The sequence below is a fragment of the Alternaria metachromatica genome (assembly GCF_023757995.1).
Source record: "Alternaria metachromatica strain BMP 0045 chromosome Unknown scaffold_4, whole genome shotgun sequence".
Classification (NCBI taxonomy): Eukaryota; Fungi; Ascomycota; class Dothideomycetes; order Pleosporales; family Pleosporaceae; genus Alternaria; species Alternaria metachromatica.
The window spans coordinates 345,641-365,014 of NW_026055495.1; the positions used below are offsets into that span (position 1 = coordinate 345,641).

Consider the following 19,374-nt stretch of genomic DNA (forward strand, 5'->3'; position numbering starts at 1 on the left):
AAGACATAACAAGATACGACAGCGGAGTGGAAATGGGTTTCAGCAAACAGCCGCAAAAGCAATGATGTTCCAAGCCACAGCCTGGTAGTGGGTCAGACCAATTGGTCAGCGCAACGATGTGTTGTCGCCTTCCTAATCGCGTGCAATCGAGGCGATACGAATGCGCATGAGTGGCGTGTGCCGGTGAGCGCCTGCAGAGCAGAGGACATTGGGTGGCAGCTGGGCAGCCATTCCTTCTCACCCGCATCCTGCATCCCTCACTGGCCAACCAATCGGGTTTAAAGCTCTATGTAACACCCGCTCTGTGGAACCTCGCCCCAAATAACGACCCCGCCGATGTCTCTCTTCATCCAGATTTAATACTCACTCAACCTTGTAAGGCCAAATCTTCTAGTCAGTGCCAGCCTTAAAACTATTGTCGACCCACATAGACCATCTCGAACTCGCTTCAAAGCATGACGGAAATTACGTGGATACCAGAGCCAACGAAACAACTTACGTCGCAGGCTATTGATGTAGACCAAGCCATCGTTGAACGTAAGTAAATCTCCCGAGTGCTGACAAGAACTGGACTGATCGCCACCAAGAGTTACCGCCGGGATGCAAAGTGATGGGAGCAAAATCACACGGCGCTAGCTTCTGGACACGCACTGCGCGTATCGATGTTCAACTAGCCGATGGAACCCCCAAGAAGTATTTCCTGAAGGTCTCCAGTGGGGAATTAGGCATGAGTATGCTAAGAGGAGAATACTATGGCGTCAAAACCTTGCATGAGTACACTCCAGGTACGCGACCTAGGTAGATGAACACTGACACAGCTCTGACTTTGAACATCGGTCTTTAGAAGGAATCCCACGTGCCATTGCTTGGGGCACATACGTATCTGATCCAAGCAAGCACTTCTATCTCGCTGAATTTATGGAGATGATCGAAGATCTCCCGGACATTCGTAAATTCTCTGCCATGCTTGCTAAACTCCATCACGACAGCATGGTGGACCCGAAAGCTCCGACGAAGTTCGGTTACCATGTCATGACCCACGAAGGAAGTATGTATCAGGATCTGACATGGAGTGAGACATGGGAGGAGCTCTACAGCCGCCGCTTCCAGTCCTTTGTCGACCAGGAGTTGGTATCGCAGGGCCCAAGTGAAGAGATTGAAAGACTGGTACTTGGTCTCAAAGAGAAGGTCATTCCTCGCCTTCTTCGACCCCTGAACACTCATGGTCGAAGTCTCAAACCCGTTGCACTCCATGGCAACATTTGGTGCGGTAACATGGGTACCAATGCAGCTACCGGTGACCCAGTATACTTTGACCCATCTGTATTTTGGGGTCATAATGAATGTAAGCAGCTACTCTATTGTTGAAGTTGTAATGGGACTGACGAGGTGATTTTCGATAAAAAAAAGACGATGTCGGTAGTATGGCCACCCCGCGCTACAAGCTCGGCCGGCAGTGGATGCGAGAATATCACAAGTTCTTTCCGATAACAGAACCCGAAGATGACTACGAGGATCGCAACCTTCTTTATGCTATGTAAGCAAACCAGCCAAGACCAATGTCTTTGCCGCTAACGTAACGAAGAAACGGACACTTTTGCGCCTCAGCCTTGTACTCGGACAACAGCAACTTTCGAAAGATGTACGCACCGACTATTCTTACCACGCACGGATCCACTGATATAAAGCAGGGCCATTGCGGATATGCAGCGAATTCTGGAAAAGTATCCGAACGGGTATCAGGGAGAATGAGACATGTGTTCGTAATTTCCGGCCTGTACAAACCAATGGCTGAAGACTTCCCATTTCTGCACTAAGTGTGATTTTGCATCTTACCTAGTGAACCGTCAACCCATTCCGGGCCAGTCTCCACCTTCGTCCAAATCTTAGCTCGATGAAGTAAAAGAAACCGGCAATGAGGCAAAACGAACTCATGATAACGAAGGTCCAGCCAAAACCTATAGAATCTATGAGGTATTGGAGAACGGCTATCATGACGGTAGAAAGGGCACAACGGACGATATTGGACGAAGCCTGAGCCGTTGCTGGCATGTCTTGATTGATATCAACCAGTAGAGTGTTGTTGATCTAAGACAGTTAGCGATGGGCTATCATGAACTGTAGCTGAGGGCTTTTACGTTGAAGCAAGTCTGGATAGAAAGGCCCGCAAAGAAAAGGCAGATCAGAGGTCCTGCAAGGTGCTAAGGCGTGTCAGCCAACGAATGAAACCCTTCGGGACGCCACTCTGCTCACTAGACGCTCATTGACCAGCCAGCCATAGACCAAGATGGAGGCAAAAGCACAAAAGACGGGCGCGAATGCGCTCCTCATACGAGCTTCTTCAATGGGAAAATTCAACAAATCATCCCCAGACATTTTAGTCACGGGCAAGCCATGGGCCTTCGCTACAATACGATAGTCTCGGTCTATCCACTTGCTGGAGATCAAAGTCGCAAGAATCGCGCCGACACCAAATGGAAGATATGACAGGCCGACTTGCCATCCTTTGAGATGGTAGACCTGCACAAAGGTTGTCGACAGTGATGTGTGAATGCAGCAGTAAACAGTGTACAAGAAACTTCCAGGCATAATGCTTACAGCCACGTCTTTGCGTGACAATACGCGAAGACTCATGATTGGATTCGGTATTCTCTTGACTTGAAGGGGTGGGGGCGGAGTACTCGGGCCGCGCTGGCCGTCCCATGGCCGCATGATACCTCTGATGATAGGCTCCAATAGCTTTGAAGGTTTGATACCGCCGTTCCCGATAATGCTCCGATTGGTCTCCGGTAAGGCGAGTAATAGTGTGACCAAACAAAAGCCGGACACGATGGCTAGAAATCCGAATATCCATCTCCAACCAGGACCGGAGGCAAATGCGCCACCTATGACCGGGCCCAGGCTTGGCGCGGTGGTGATCCTATCGAGTGTCAAAAGAAGCTGATCTAGAGTGTGACGCTGTGTAGCGATTTCACTCACCCAAATGAAACAGCAGATACAAAGGCCCCCCTCTCACTTGGTGCTGAGATGTCGGCGATAACACCATATGAGATGGAGAAAGCGCCTGATCTTGGTTCACAGTTGTCAGCTTGCTGCACATTCATGCTCGTCAAGAACCTGGCGGGGGCCACATGCCAGATATCCCTGCACTTTGCACCATGCGTAGCAGTAAGAGTGCCACAGCTGAGTGTTGCATTGCAAGCCCAACGTTCGCGGCGACATACAGCAGAAGGGTGACTGCGTAAACGGGTCGGCGTCCAAACATGTCAGCTGCATCTCCGACAACCGCGGGAGCGACGGCAGATACGACCAAGTAGGACGTGACGGTAAGGTTGATCATCGTAATCGACGAGTCCAGATCCTTGGCAACCATCGGAAGGGCAGGGTAATAAATGAAACTGCTCAGAGTCGAGAACCAGGCTGCCAGGGTGATCATAGCAACAATTCCGTATCGTTCGTTCTTTGTGAAAAGCGAGTATGGCACCGGTGAGTCTGCAGCTGACTCGTGCGGGTTCTGGTTTACTCCTGGTTTGTCTTGCCCGTCCGCTTCTCGGTTATCCGTATTACTTGGAGAAAACATGACGGTTGAAAAGAGAAGCTAAAGCTGATCCGTTGGGTTGAACAAGTCTGGATTCGAATGAGGTTGGTAGATCGCAGTTGGAAATCGATGACTATGCGACGTGTTTGAGAGTTAGGGTCGAGTACACCTAGGCAGTTTGCAGCTTCCGAAATTGTCTGCTCCCTGTGTAAGCTGCATGAGGGAGGTTTGAACCAAACAAATAGTGTGTCGATACCTAGTGCTTCAAACCCGCGGGCAGGTGGCACAGAAGCGGGGTTTGCAAACCTCAACCAATAGCAGTACGTGACATCGCTGACGCTGTGCATACTCGCACATTTGATTCACCGGAAAATGTACGTTCTTGATCTCGCAAACGCCTGCGCGTCCTGCCCAGTGCTCACTCCACAAATACAGATTGGCGTCCGCAGTGGATACCCCACTCTTGCTGGCATGTCGACCCACCAGCTCGAACCACTCTGATGCCACCCGCTTATTGGGAATTGCAAAGCGCGCCGAAAATCGATCAAAGCGACGTCGCGCTTGATGAGAACATCATCACAGGTAAGTCTACTTCCTCTCCGATGACAAGAGTTTCCCCTGGCGCTGTGGGGGCTGACACACCTGGGTACACTCCAGTACTGCCATCAAAGGCGAAAACTCAAATGTATCTGGGTCATGGCGCGAGCAATTGAAATACAGCAGCCCGTGCAGTTGTCGATATAGGTGTGAAAGAAGAGTCCTACTTTGTTAAACTGAGTTGTGGTACTGGACCGCCACTGCGCTATGCTCAACGCGATGTAGTCACAAGGCGACGCGACTGGTAGCGAATTGTTCCACGGTGAGTTCGAGAGGAGAAAGATGATCAACGATCTTGTCCCAGACTTTTCATCGAAACCTCTCTCGTAGGGTAAACGCAAAAACTGTGCAGTTGAACCAGCACTACATGTACGACTCGAATGTCATCGGCATCAGGTCTTCCAACTCCTATTGCCACGCGTAGTGCTCGTTGTTCAGCCACAATGGCCTCTCGTCACTGACACCACCATCTGCATCGTACCAAAGAAGGCTAGCAATACTGTCGTTCTTCCGTTCTACAACCTCGAAATCTAGACCACTTTGAGCAAGTATGTCTAGAGCCAAGGGTGTAGGATCCCAAAGCTTGACGACATCGAGTTTCCATTCTTTGGCTTCGGCCTGGGCTGCCTGCAAAACCACCCGAAGGTATACTGCCTGCTGTTCGTACATGGCAGGCTCAGGCAGTTTCGCTGCATCAGAAGATAGCCTTGTCGCAGTCTCATCGACCTCAACCACTAGCCGAAGTATGTATAGCACGTTGCGTGACGTGCTTGCGTCAGGATGACTGTAGTATCGATGCGTCCAAAGTGCCCAGACTTGGCTGCCGGACGGGCCAGCTATCGCTCCTTTCGCATTGGGTATCCGGTCAAAGAGGTGTTTCGTCGCAAACACCTCTTTGGACATGTGCCAGAGCATATGGTCAAGATCTGGGATGATCGTAAAACGAGTTTTCGCCTCTCGCGTGGGTATTGCCATGCGGGACCGAACCAAGTCTTCGTCCCGCTTGCACAAATCTCCTATCTCTTCCTCGATAACTGGTGTAGCCGGTGAAGGCCACGCGATGGCGCAGGGTTGCAGCTCGATGTGCGAATTGGTGGAGTTTGGGAGCCAGCCTAGTTTCGCGTAGAATTCTTTCCCAATGTCGGAATACAGCGTGCTTCCTACACATGGATATCCTTCTGCTTGCCACGTATGCATAGTCTTCGCCAATTCACGCATCATGCGCGCCGCATACCCTCGGCCGCGGTACTCGCTCGGGGAGAAGACGCTGGCCACGCCATGCACAATGTTCTCGCTGATAGCGCCGCTGGTATCGCTCTTGAGTGAGCGTTTGGAGAAGCTCTCGCAAGAGCATAGTATGCGACGCTCGCCTGGAGCTTGATCCTGGTGGACCAAGATCCATGTTGTCATGCCTCCATCGCAGGCTAAAGGGACCGTGGCAAGCCATTGACCTTCTTTCAAGTATTGTGCGAGTGAAAGCGAGTCTTTCCACTCGATGGAGGTATTGATCGAGATCGTCGTGCACTCTTCTTCGGTAGGGTGCCGAAGGACAAGGTGGGGGCTATCGGAAGGCGGCAAGTCTTCTCTCGAGAGGTCGGCCATGGTAGTGGCTCGTTCGTGCGGGTGTGAAATATGCAGTCAGGTAGCTTAGTATGGTATACTGGACATGCGCTTGCAATGTAGGAGGGATGGCTTGGATGCGGGGCGCGCAGGAACATCCATGTCCAATGCCATACTTATGGCCGAGAGCGACTATGGTCGAATAATTGATTCGGTCCTGTCAAGTATTCCATGCTGAAGCAGCACCTAGCGTCGCAGGATGAAGCGGGACTGATGATTCTGGTGCGCGTATGGGGCTTGCGAGGGAAAGAGACAGCTTGGGAGCACCTGGGCGATTTGAGACGCGTGATTGACGCGCTAGATAAGCACGTGATCATCGTCATTGTCAGGGTCTCGCACGTGTGTCCTGTCGCGTGCGGCACGGGCACGCACGGCACGAGGACACCCACGAGTGCAGTCTTCTCCTCAACGACACACTCCCTCCCTAAGCACCATATCATGCGGTCACTATGTGCGTTGCCTGCAAAAGTACTCAGACAGCATTGCTCCTGTCAAGACGCCCCCACCCAGCACCTTCGCATAGAAAGCACACATCGGCGCGCAAGACTGCGCAACGGCAACGTTCGCATTGATAGAGGTCCTGGGGGTATTGGACGCATTAGAAGCATTTTTTTGCACCATACATGCTAACGTATAGCATCTAGTCAACCCTGTCGTTATCTTCACTTGCTAGTCGGTCCCTCTTGTACCTGCACCCCCAACCGACGACCGCAGTATACCCCGTTCATGCGCTCCTCACCGCAATAGCACATACCCGGTTACCTACACCAGCAGCGCAACCCGGCGCGAGTCAGTACACTATCCTAGACCCTTGTTGTCGTCCACGAGCTTCCATTCGTTCTATCGAGGCCAACTCTTAGCAGCGCGGTTATACACATACCAAGTGCTCAAACTTGTACATACGACCATAGGATCTTGACCCCAGCGCTTCCCGTTCGCTCAGCGGTACTTAAGCAAGATACCGGCCCGCTAGTAGCTTCGTGGGTGACCAGAAGCGAATCCCGGCTGTTGTATGTTTTTGCCAGGTACATCCTCTTTTTTTGCCTTTTCTTTGTACCCGACACGTTATCAATCCAACGATCGCAGAGAGGTATAGCAGCAATCAAGATTGTACAAGACTTTATCACATTGCCAATCGCGCAAGCCCAAGATGTATCAGGCAGAAGATGTGAAGACTCTTTTTGATACCGCGATTCACAACCACGAACTAGAGCTATTTGAGCAGGTCAGGATCAACGCCCAAGGCAACGCGAAGAGACGCGACGATGCACGAGTCATAGCCATTGCGATAAAACAAAACTCGATACCAGCTCTTCGCTACCTAATCAAACACGGCGTCAGCATCAAGCACATCGACATTTCTGGTAAAGAGGTTCAAATCTCCACTCTCAAGTTCCTGCTCGCTCATGGCTGGGACATAAACTGGGCAGGAGAACCTCGATCTTGGCAGAGCCCCTTCATGTGGTCTTGTATCCATGACCGCGTCAAGCTTTTGTGGTGCTTAAAGCACGGCGCAAAACTTGCTACGCCCGGAGAACCACCGTACAAGAGGCCCATACTCCAAAAGGTCGCGGAGACGGGTGACATTGAAACGTTTGAGCTTTTGCGCTCCAGAAAGGCTCCCTTGGGACCCTGTACACTCCATAGGGCCATACTCATGGCGGCGTTGGGTCACGAGGGGATGGACGACCCCGAAAAAGACGAGGAATGGCAACGGCGGAGCCGGGCGCGTTATGTCCAACGTATGGCAATGGTGCGCCATCTAGTTGATACCGTGGGCTTGGATGTGAACAAGCTAGACTTTCCGCGCGATACGAAATGGTTGCAAGGAGAAATGGGGACGCCACTAGAATACATCGTTGGCGTCGGCAGACCAGACACAGATGCACGCGAGCTGACATGGTTTCTACTCGACCGCGGCGCGGATCCGGATGCTGCACTCGCTGAGGCGAGAAAATATGACCATCCAACCTTTATAGAGTGGGTGGAGGGTTGGGAGGCACAAGGAGGTCGTGAGGAGTTGGAGCGATTCAAGGAGAAGAAGAGAAACGAGCACCCGTGCTCTGTGCAATGAGTGTGGTAATTTCAGTAGTGCCATGAACTGATCTTCGATTGTATCGATCAGTTGCGAATCTACTCTCATTCTAGGTGGTGCTATTTCATAACAGAAGATGCCACTATCGCACCAGCAACCTCGCTAAAGGTCTTCGCTCGCTGCAACCTGTTGCGCCGTCGCACTGTGATGATGCCGGCAGCCCACAGCTCCCTGGCCTTATCCATCTTGAGGAAGTCAATCTCTTCTTGTTGTACTTTGTACTCCTTGCGAATCTTGTCTACCCATTCCTTGCGAGAGACTAGCTGCTTGTCCAAAGTCATCATGTCGGCGGGTATGGTACGCCAATTCTCCCAATCAAATGGCGGTAGATAGAGCATCTTGTGGTTCTTATCACAGACGAGAAGGTGTAGGTCGTCATTCAGAAGTTTACTGTAACATCCTGGGCAAAACTGGACGCAAAGACAATGCTTGCACACCCAACAGTCAGATACTATGTCCGTCCATTCTGTCCCGCAGGCTCCATCACAACTGTATCCCGTGAGGTACGCCTTAGTCGTGGTGGGGATCGATGTAGATGCGGCTGGCCCGTCTGCCGAACTCTGATCAGAGGTTGTTGGCACACCATCCGTGTTGGATGATTCAGAGAGAGGTTGTTGGAGCTCTCCAGTGCCTGTTGCGTCTGCCTCCGCCCCCGTCGCTGGAGATAGCTGATACGGCGCAATCGCTTGCCACGCTGCAATGGCATCAGCATCTTTGTCGAGGACATTTAATGTCGGAGCGAGCTTCGAGAACCGCATAGTAAACGAAGCATCGTCTATAGTTTCAGGCCACTTGTCAAAGACACTGCAAAGTCGAGTTTGTACCCGCTTGGAAGCTAGACAATGGTTCTGTTTGACGCAGTAAAATCTGGCTAAACAAAGGCCAGGGTCGAAGTGACCTTGACGAAGGTAACAGATGATCGTCGTGTTCGAATTGACGAGCTTTTCCAGTTGCCCAAGGTAACCTTCGGAAGGGTTTGGAGAAACTGCGACAACTTCCGCAACTGCCAGGTCGAGGAGTGTGGGAGCCAGCTTGCGGGTCGCTTTACGTGCTGTTCTATACAATGCTGGACCCTCGTCAAATTTCAGGACTATGTCCTCCCAGCATTGTATACTCTGATGTTGATCATTACGCGACTTGCGCCCATGGAATTTGAGAACAGCTTGGAAGTACTGCAACTCTTTGGTTGCTTCGGTAGACATGTCCATTCCCGGCTCGTCCACAGTAGTTTGATCTAGCGCCTTGTAATCGATGGCCTCCTGGTACAGAGAGATGATCTCTTCCACGGTCCCAACATGCTTTGCAGCCAGAATAATGTATGGATGGAGTACATCTTGTTGTGATGCTCTTCGCAACCAGTAAGTCGAGCCACGACCCTTGGCTGTCGCATCGTTCCAGCTGCGAATGAGATCAATGATAGATTGGAAGCTCTTCGTATCGGTCCAGATTTTAAAGAGTCCCAAAAGAGCGTGAAAGTGGAGCCAGCTCACACCGGATGCTTCACTGATGTTCTGGTTCAAAAGTTCCCGGTAAGATTGCACGGCCATGTTGTAGTCATGACACTCCCGATAACAGTATCCTTCCCTCTTGAGCGTATCCCAGTAGGCCCCCTTGTACGTATCGTCCGTCTCAAGGAACATCTCGCTGAGCGATTTGAAGTTCTGTATGTAACCAAGTGCCGTACGGTAGTCCTTTTGGTTCTCATGGGCCTTTGCCAGATTGAAAAACAGTCCCCAATTCGTCGGAGAGTGTTGCTCCGCCTTTTTCAACGCAACAGTGGCCTCCTTGTAGTGTTGGAAGACGATATATGTAGCTCCCACACGGTAATTCCAGGTGGAGCTATCGATGTCGACATTTTTGTGCGCCTTTACCCAGCAGATGTACTCCTCGACGTCTGCATTTGAAGGCGGATTCCATTCTTCAAAAGGTCTGTCTGGGTTAGATATCTGTTTTTGTTGTTAGCCAAGCTGTGACATAGTTCAGAGACACTTGCCTTAGCTACAATTCCCCATGAGATCCAAAGATAATCTTCGTTTAGCGTTCCAACTGAGCAGCTAAACCAAACTGTGGCTAGCCGCGCTGCGATGCGCTCGAGAACGGAGTATTTGCTCGCGGCGTCTGAAATTACAGACTTGACCCACTCACTCTTCTCTTCATTTTTCGCGTAGCCTTTGGCCACTTGCGAATTCTGCAACAGCGTCACCAAGGGGTCGATGAACTCGTCCTTATAGAGGAAGTCGTACTTCATCGTGACCAAATTCTTGTTGGTGAACCATGTATCGATCATGTTGGAATCGTAAAGCAAGTCAATCAGCTTGCTTCCAATACTGGTCATGAACTCCCTTCCCGGCTCGAAATCATCGAGCACCTTGACTAGGGTCTTGACGTACTCGTAGAACCACATCGAAGCATACTCGCGCATTACTTCGAGGTTTTTGTCTTTCCGACTGTCGAGCAAAGCATCGACGCACAAGTTGATGATGGTAACACACAGGGCGTTTTCGTCGTCGAGGTGAATGTGTACCTTTTGTGCCATGGCTTCAAAGAAACTATCGAACCCGAATCTGTCGTAATCCATTGTCGCACATGCGTTTTTTATAAACCGCTGACAAAGGCTGACTTCGCCTTCACTGATCTTTTCGTCACGTAACCGGGAGAGTGCAGATTCGGTTCCTGAGGAATCGCTCGTCGACAAGATCTCCCTGAGTCCGTCCTTGAATCTCACTCTATTCTCCTCGTCAATCATGAGCACAGGGGAGTACGTAGTAGTGATCTGATCGGCGAGGAGAAATTCCTCGCCAATCGTAAAGAAAAGAACACTCTTGAGCAGCTCGATTGATGGTGGGTAGATGCATCCTGCAACCCACACAAGAAGTCCATTGAGCACCCGAGCCTGACGTGAATTCAGAAGAGCGTCCAGAGTCTTGATCCTGTTTCTTTGGACGGTGTTCATGTCAGCGCCCGTATTACTGATAACGTCCTGGACCTTCCCTTTCGTGTCGCAAGCGTTGATCTCCGTGATCTTGGCCTCCAGATTCCTATAGTTTCCGCGGATGCCTTCGAGCAGAAGCTCGATGTTCGAGTCATCAAGGATAGCTTTCAGGCCGGGTTTGTTCTTGCAAACCTCCTCAATCCTAGCTCTTGTGACAGCTCTTAAATCGCTCGCGTTTGGCAGCAAGTGTGAAGCTATGTCTGAGTCGTTGCCTGCACGTCTCATGGATTCTTCAGAGCTTCTACGTTTCCCAAGAAGGATAAGGTCGACACTTTTGCTTGCTGGTGAGACCTCAGAAAGCGCATCCTCGTTTCCTGATACGAAGAGACGTAGAGTGACCCCATTTGACTTGACTGAAGAGGAAGCTTGACCTGCGATAGCGGATATCATCTTCTCTGCAGTGCCCAGTTGACCACGGCTATCGAAGCCGTCAATGCATATGAAGTACGTCCCTTTCATGACACGCTGCAATCCCCAAACCAGCTTGTTCCATCGATCTTCAGCTCGCGCAATGCTTGCGAGTCGCGCACATTGCTCTACTACTGCTTGAGCATATCCAACATCTGCGTCTGCAAATTGGTATATGATGGATCCAATGCACCGTTCGAGAGAATCGTCTTTGTCGTCTCCGTAGTAATAGTACGCGAGGAAAGCCGGATTTGGTCCGCGCGAAACTTGACATTTCTTCTCGAGATAGGAAATGACGTAGTTGAAGAGATGTGTTTTACCGAAGCCAGAGTCTGCCTTCAGAAAGAGCAGATTTTTGTCGTGCTGATCCAGATCAGCCCACTGGATGAACGCAGGCTCGTCACGACTGAGCCACCCCCCAGTGCCTTCCACATGTGTTTTGCAGAGCTCGCTGTGCCGCTTGCTCCAAGTCTCCCAATTCCCTGGGTTCTTTAGACCCAAGCTGTTTGCTATCTTGAGCAGATTCTCTTTCTGTTGTTCCTTGCTAACTCGTCCGTCGAGCGTCGTCTTCATCTGCTGGGTAACGCTTAGAATCTGATCGCTGACTTTGTATACCGTCTGAAAATGGTCGTTTATCTCAACATGATAGCGAGCTCTCTCCTCATCCGATGCGACAAGGTGCCTTGCAAGTCCTTTGACATCCAACAGTATATCATCGATCTCGGCTCTGGTAAACTCCTGAATTTGATCCTCCATCAGTTTGAGCGATTCTGCCACATCATCGGAGTTGAAAAGAACGATTCCAGCCCATTTGTTCCACCGCTCTTTCTTGCTGGTAGCTAGCTTGTATGAAGAACGAAGCACGCCCAAGAACTGAGAGAGAATGTTGTATGCTGGCCTTCGCAGAACACGTGGTAGGTGGGTCTCGCCTTCGCCGACCTTCTGCTCCATGAAATTCACCAGGCGACGAATAAAAGCCGATGAGCGTTCCATCAGAATGACGAACCCGTCCATCATACCGTTAATGCTCCGAGCTGCTTGAACGACGAAACTGATAGCATTCCAGCATTGCGCAGCGGGCCCGAAGACCACACCCGCCACTTGTGCGACCATGCAACCAAACTGTTCAAGACAATTCCCGATATTGTTCAAAACGATTCTGGCGTTTTGATGGCTTTTCGTCGAAGACTCTCTTATATCGGCGTCAATCTGTAGCTGGAAGCTGTTGAAGGTCGTGTTTGCATCCAGCTTCCTTTTGGTGGTATCCTCATACTGTCGCACAACTTGTGGCCAAACTTCGCTGAGATCTTCATCTTCATCGAAGACCGGATCTGGAGGGGCCGGCTCGTCTTTCTTGTGCCCGAATTTCATGTTGTAGTATACACAAAATCGGTCGGAAGTCTCAGAATGTTGACGCTAAGTCCTTAGGAGGTGCATCGCAAGGGTTGAGTAGGGCATCCGCCAGTTTTATCGTCGCATAGGCGCTCTCACGGCTGTTACTACCGCGCATGTCCTGAGAGCAGGATTACCATGCCAGCCCCCAAAACTCAGCCGTGCCCTGTCACACCTCGTGTGCTTGATTGGCTTGTAAGAGCCATTTTCTCATCCCGATCCATGTATGTTGACCGGTCCGGACAGCTTTGCTCTGCTCGTGATACTACTGGACACGCGCAGCTGCATGATATAGGGTGTTGCATGACTGCAGCATTGTGGCTGCTGGTGTTGCCTCCGCGGTTTTTGCAGCTGAATGGCGTCCCATCGCACGGTGTGTCAAGATCGAAGGGTGCACGTAGGATCCAGGGCATCGCAGGTATCGAGCGCGAGATGGAGTTGCGGTGGATATACAATGAGATGCGATGCTAGAATGCTATAAGGATCAGTGGGCGCGACTTTACTCCAGAGGCGCGCAATAGGTAGCGTGAGCCGAGGCGCGCCCGCGGGCGATTGCTGACTCAGCTCTGGCCCCACCCATCACTCCTTAGACCAATTCATCACCACTGTCAGGCACTTCAACATTGAAACCCTCTCAATGTGCTTACTTTTATGCCGCATATGGTGTCATGCCGCGCAAGACTATCTAATGACACCACTGTGTGTTCATCCTGCCTACCAATCAAGTTCTCTTTCGTTGACACGGGGTCCTCTTGGACAACGCGCTGCGTTGTCATCTAACGCGTCAAGCTCGTCTACCTCACTTTCATGCAGGACTGTTCCTGTTGCAATGAGCGCGCAAGGCTGTGCTACCTTCACTGAATGGCACGCGGCGTAGCGGGGTGCTCACCAGATGTCCAGCTTGGTAACGTGACTGATTTCATTGTATCTGTCGTTCATTTTGTCTCGTCTTCATACCTAACCTAATCCTGCAATCCAGTCAAGCGTGATGATGGTGAGCGCTCGTCTGTGTTGGCGATGGAATTGTTGTGAGTGCCATGGTGACAACAGTGTGGATAGTGACATCGGGTGTGCATACTGCAAATGTCGTTGAGGATGCCACGATTGCAGGGTCTGCGATAACAACTGTAGGGCAAGAAATACTACCTAGGTACCGGATGCTTCATGCCGATGGCAGCACAGTTACTATCAACAGTCCCAAGGTCGTCGTCCGCATGGCTGATCAGGTCGTGCCTTCCTCGTCGTAGGCCTACCCCACCAACAAGCTTCCTCTCAACGCCCAGCACACAATCGCAACTGTCTCTCCTCTTTCACTCCTTTGCGCAAGGATACCGCCTGTTTGACCGACCTGCCTCTGGGCCCAGACCGTTCGCTGAACTCCTCCTTCACCTCCAGTATACCCAACTCACTCGTGCGGTTTCGAATCACTTTTCGCCATGGATACCTGTTCTTCTATATTGTTGCCTTATGGCCTTAGCAGCCAGTATCAAGACATATTGAGAGGGATGAAAGATACGTCGGTGCGATGTGGACTGCCGCAATACCGCACTGCAACGCTGCTAGAAATTTCGAGGCTCAATCCGTTTGATCCGCACCAGTCTCTACCCTCCCTCGGTCGTACACCCAACCCCCGTCAAACCATTCGACAGCGCAAGCCTGAATATTCTAGTCAGAAGGAGGATAATATGGGGTTCCAGCGCAACATTAAGAAAATCAATATGGGCCCGGCAACAGGCAAAGAAAAACGCGGTCGGGCGAAGCGAAAACCTCAAATTTCGGTGCGCAAGCTCCCCAAAGCTGGCTCCAAGTTTAGTCCCGGCTTCCGAGTGGGCGCATCGCAGGACTTGCCAATCACGCTCGATAGCGACGATGACGCGCCGACAAGCACTCCCCAGCGGTAATTCGAGACAAACAGCTCTCAAAATACGCCTGTTCAACGCTAACATCGGTAGTCTTGACCCTCGTCGAACACATGTCTCACTCGCCGAGCCCAACCTACGAGGTTTCCGCTACGATGGCACGAGAGAGAGCCCGCGCGCGTTACCGGATACGTCTCATGCACCCATAGGCTTCGTCCTACGACGCTCCTCACCAACATGTAGCGGGCCCGCAAAGAATCAATCGCATGCTGTACCCCAAGAAACACTACAACGAGATTCTGATGGCGATGAAGAAGCGGCACCGATCCGGAAGCCTGCCACGCGACGCACACGCCAACCTCGCGCGCTCGATGGATGCCGGAAAGAGAGCAAGCCTGGGACTATCAACATGAGTCTTATGGATATCGACGACTTTGGTCTGAGAAGTAAGGTCGCTCAGCTAATGGCTGTAGCACCCGCGCTACCCATTGTGGATCTCTACCACCTCATCATGGACAGCGAAGGCGACCTACCATTGGCGAAGAAACAAGCCATCAGGATGAGTGAAGCCCCACCGGCACGATATTCACCAGGATTGGATGCAGACGGTGAGGTCATGGTCAAGATAGATCCGAACGATCCCGGTTTTGAGTGGGACGACGATGAACCGCAGCCGGAGTCAGCCGCCACAATCGCATCGAGACCACAGCCCAAGTCGAAAAACAAAGCTACAAAGTCAAAGAGTCTACACCATCATTCAAAACCTTCTAAAAGCGCGAAGTCAGGTGCAAAACACTGTTCAAACACGAGCGCCAAACGAATGAAGTCGTCTTCCATGAACCCTACACACGCAAGAGAGACCAGCAGCGACCGCGAATTCATCGTCCCCGATAATACTGTCCATTACGATCTCAATTCTGATATCTCTAATGGCTCTGATGAGTTTCTCGGTGTTGACGTACGCAGTAGACGTGCAGACAGGGACGTTGAGATATTGGATTGCGAGGATCCATTAGATCTGGATATAGACATGCAGCCGCGCTTTGTATACAACGCCAGACTGTTGGGTAAAAGGGCTAGAGCTTGAAGGATGTAAATATTGGTTGGATTGTATCTGACGACATGTAGATCGAGCGGTATCAATGCCCGGCGTCTGGTGTATCTGGGAGAAATGACAGGTTGATTTCGGGTTGCTACATCATTCAGTCAAGGCATGCACGCTCCCGCGCATCGTCGTACAAATTCTAGAGCATTGCAACCATCTGCTAGCTACGCGATATTCAATCATACTTTGTGGCATGAGCGCCTTGTTCTGCGATTGCTCCATTCAATGCCTGCTCGCTCTTGCTGTGATCTGTCAAACGCGCGCTGAGACATTGAAGTCTCACAGGTAAGACAACAAACAGCAAAATTAGCTTCAGCGCAAACAACATAGATAAACGCCATGTTCTCTCACCTTTGGCAGCACGCCCTCAGTCATCTCGGTTTTCGACAGGAGATTGACAGTGTATTATCCTTCCCATCCACCACATCTCCATCCTCTACCCAATCATCCTTCTCACTTCAAGTTCCCGTCATGGCAGTCGACTGCCCCCAGTTCTCGTTCACGAAACCAAAACGTCTTCCAAAGCAACGATGCCGCCCATCCAATGCCGCTTTCCGGGTTGCAGCGGCACAACTCGATGTTATCAATCGCAAAGCGGGAGGGATTCGTATACCAGCGATCGTAGATTTGAGTGATGGAGAGACCAGCCCGGAGGTAGAATACGAGATGGTGGAATATGCTGTGCAGTAAGTCGAACGCGCGAGAATGACTAGACACATCATCTGACGAACGCATATAGGAACGCACTGGCAAAAGAACGTGGTCTTCCAAGTGGCGACACGTTCGAACGCAAGACCCCAATACGTACGAGTAGTTCCAAGTCACCAATCTCGCAACGAAAGCGACGTTTTGTTATAGACTCGGATGACGAGGATAGCAGTGAGTTAATATGCTTCACATTCAGGCTCATTTACTCACTTTGCCTAGCATCTTCAACGCCATCTCCATCATCTAGCCAGAAAGAGCGATCAATACGTTCGGTCAGTCGCAACACAAAGCGACGAAGAGACAGCTTCCTATCTGACTCCGACGCTCCCGAGGATCAACCAGTCAGAAAAGCGAAGAAGCCGCGACAAGACCTGGCGGCCGAGCTGGACGATCTGGATATCGAAATGGAAGGTTGGAGTGCTGCTGAAGAGACACCTAGGAGACAGCGGGGAAGAAGGTAGCCGCTAAGGTAAACGGGCAGCGAGCGTGAGGTACGCTGATACTGTTTGTCGATATTGGATACATCGCTTCGTCTCAAGTCTATAGCGGTGGGGTACATACGATATACTCCGGCTCAGCGGGAGAAGATTGCATGTCACATCACGAGCGAATAGCGATTGAAAGGCGAAGCAGAACCAAGTTAGGTATAGCCACGAACTTATCTTTACATTTACCCATCATCTAGACAAATATACCAATCCCATCATCGATCATCAAACAACATGGTTCCAAACTACTTGCTAAGTTTCCTCTCCAAGTCCGCCACACATACCCACCCATGACCTAATGATGGCACATTTTCACAACAACAAACCCCAGAACAAGCATGCCCACAAGTATACCACCGATAATGCCGACTACAGCTATAGTCGACAAGCCGCCTTCGGCTCCAGAGCTGCTGGACTTCACTTTGAGGTCCAGAGTGGAAGTAGGCTCAGCAGCGATGTCTGCCTTGGAGATCTCGTGGAGAATGTCCGAGATGGAAGATGGAGAGGCCATGGGTGTGTAGGGCGTCGTCGGGGTGACGATGGTGGCTAGCGCGGAGAGCTGCGTGACAAGCGGCATAGCGGGGGGTGAGTAGGTGGAGGTGGCGAAGGGCGCGAGGGCGCTAGGGACGTTTAATGGGGCCATGGTGTTGTGTTGGTTTGTTGAATTCGGGATGTGAGTTGGAAGTCCGGCTTCGAGACTGTCGTGAAATGCGATGTAGATGGAGCTTGGTGATGGAAGGTAGTAAGCAGATATGGAAGATCTTTTGTAGAACGAGTGCCGATGTGGTGTGAATGATCGTGAGACATGATGCTTTCACAATAGCTGTTTAGAGTGTTCTGGTAGAATTTCGTAAGTTGACAATGTTGCGAATTGTGATGATGCTGTGGACTACTTACTGCTGGTCTCTCCGAGCCGAAACAAATGGACGGCACGTGATCATGCCCGTCATCCTGCGATCATCTCCATGATACTCGTGTTGAATCCTTCAAGATCAAACTCATCTGTAAGCAGGATGCCTCAGTGCCCTTGGTGGCGCGCGCATGTTCGCGTTGTTTACGCTCGACCCAATGAACTGCTGCATCTGCGTCTCCACCTCTTTAGCAGCTAAGCGCTCTTGCTCTTGTTGCGCTGCGAGAAGCTTTTTGTTCTTGTACCGCGTCACCGTTTGTTGATAGAATACCCAGCATATGAACGAGAGGAAGAAAGGCGCAAAGACACACATGGGAATGAACCATGGCAAAGGAATGGGGCCGATCATGCGCTGTTCGGCGTTGATGGGCTCAGCGCGGTGTGAGAACTTGAGTACAGGCATGTTGTGCGATGAACAGAGGAAAACTGTATGTATGTAATTTGGATTGGGAAGTTGCGACAGAAAGAATGTAGGTGGATTGTAGAATGAGTGTGTAGGTAAAGAACGAATGGCGCAGGTAAGAATGGCAGGTAGGGACGGGGACCTTCACGATAGTTAAACCACACCAAGCACAGCCCCCAGCAAATGAAAGAAGTGAAACCCACCCCCAAAATAACCCCGAAAACCAACGATATTGCCGGCGCAAGAACCAATCTCACTGTGTCAAGTAACGAGGTCTCGGAATTAAAAAAGCAAAATTGCAGGATATGCATGCGAAACTCTAAACTCCACTAGCTGGAAACGCGTCTGACAGCTGTACCTGTTTGATCTTCAACAACCACACCACATTGTCGCCATTCGACCGGACTGACTACCTGAGGTTTTGGCGATGCATTGTGGGCGAATGTAGCGGTGATACGTCGCTGTAATCTCGCGTGCGGTTATAATCGTGGGGTGGGCCGTTTGCACTCAACGGCGAAACTGGCTGACCGGCTGGGTACTCCGGATTACGGGCGAGCGCCGGCAGATCGCTTACAGGACGGGACTTTGGATTCGAGCTGCGCGTGGGTATAAAGCTGGGTAGTTGCAGCCGGTATTCAGCATTATCACCAGTTCCATGCGTCGCGACTGACTGGAAGTCATCAGCGGATATTCCTCGATCTACGTGATCTCGGGTCGTATATGTACCTTTTTCGTCGAAGCCGTCTTGCCAATTCTGGGCGCGAGCAAGATCAACCGGATCCATACCGTATCCCTCCGAAATTGGTATGTCAGCATAATGGGTGGTGGAAGGTGAGCCGTCACGGCGGCGTCGTCGCCCACGGACGACCTCTTTTTCATAATATGGATAGCGACGGCCACTATCACCCTTTTCCGGATCATGGGTCGTGGGAATGAGACCCCTACAGTACTTGATCGCTAGGAAGCCAACGAGGACGACACCGAGGATCAGTATGATGACACCGATGATGTGGCCTGGGTTTTTCGCGAAGCGGGGACCGTCTCGCTTGGCGAAGGCTGAATGAAGATCAGACGATGCATCTGCTATTGGCATTATGGGATCAGTCATCTCGAAAGGTGTGCCGCGATCGAAAGCGACTCCGGTAGCTTTAGGCAGCAGGGTGGACACGGTGCCGTAATCGACGTACGATGGTGGCGCATCAATCGGCGGTGCTACATTTGGATTCCAAGGATTGTTCGAGACTGCCTTTAGGAAGGAA

The 19,374-nt window shown here is 51.1% G+C and overlaps 6 protein-coding genes across 6 annotated transcripts; 3 read left to right on the forward strand and 3 right to left on the reverse strand.

Moving 5' to 3' along the window:
• Window positions 1–455: 455 nt before the first annotated feature.
• Window positions 456–1,541, forward strand: J4E83_002474 (uncharacterized protein; the record flags this gene model as incomplete). Its single annotated transcript, XM_049329420.1, has 4 exons — window positions 456–537; window positions 588–785; window positions 848–1,345; window positions 1,411–1,541. The coding sequence occupies 4 exons, from the start codon at window positions 456–458 to the stop codon at window positions 1,539–1,541; spliced, it is 909 nt and encodes a 302-aa protein (XP_049191099.1).
• Window positions 1,542–4,543: 3,002 nt separating this feature from the next.
• On the reverse strand, window positions 4,544–5,737 carry J4E83_002475 (uncharacterized protein; the record flags this gene model as incomplete). The annotated part of the gene is made up of 1 exon (XM_049329421.1): window positions 4,544–5,737. The coding sequence occupies one exon, from the start codon at window positions 5,735–5,737 to the stop codon at window positions 4,544–4,546; it is 1,194 nt and encodes a 397-aa protein (XP_049191100.1).
• A 1,168-nt stretch (window positions 5,738–6,905) lies between these two features.
• J4E83_002476 (uncharacterized protein) lies at window positions 6,906–7,829 on the forward strand (the record flags this gene model as incomplete). Its single annotated transcript, XM_049329422.1, has 1 exon — window positions 6,906–7,829. The coding sequence occupies one exon, from the start codon at window positions 6,906–6,908 to the stop codon at window positions 7,827–7,829; it is 924 nt and encodes a 307-aa protein (XP_049191101.1).
• An 80-nt stretch (window positions 7,830–7,909) lies between these two features.
• J4E83_002477 (uncharacterized protein) lies at window positions 7,910–12,621 on the reverse strand (the record flags this gene model as incomplete). The annotated part of the gene is made up of 2 exons (XM_049329423.1): window positions 7,910–9,796; window positions 9,916–12,621. 2 exons carry the CDS (start codon window positions 12,619–12,621, stop codon window positions 7,910–7,912), a joined length of 4,593 nt encoding a protein of 1,530 aa, XP_049191102.1.
• A 1,739-nt stretch (window positions 12,622–14,360) lies between these two features.
• Window positions 14,361–16,775, forward strand: J4E83_002478 (uncharacterized protein; the record flags this gene model as incomplete). Its single annotated transcript, XM_049329424.1, has 5 exons — window positions 14,361–14,539; window positions 14,595–15,459; window positions 16,261–16,292; window positions 16,346–16,485; window positions 16,534–16,775. The coding sequence occupies 5 exons, from the start codon at window positions 14,361–14,363 to the stop codon at window positions 16,773–16,775; spliced, it is 1,458 nt and encodes a 485-aa protein (XP_049191103.1).
• A 322-nt stretch (window positions 16,776–17,097) lies between these two features.
• Window positions 17,098–17,445, reverse strand: J4E83_002479 (uncharacterized protein; the record flags this gene model as incomplete). Its single annotated transcript, XM_049329425.1, has 1 exon — window positions 17,098–17,445. The coding sequence occupies one exon, from the start codon at window positions 17,443–17,445 to the stop codon at window positions 17,098–17,100; it is 348 nt and encodes a 115-aa protein (XP_049191104.1).
• Window positions 17,446–19,374: the final 1,929 nt, after the last annotated feature.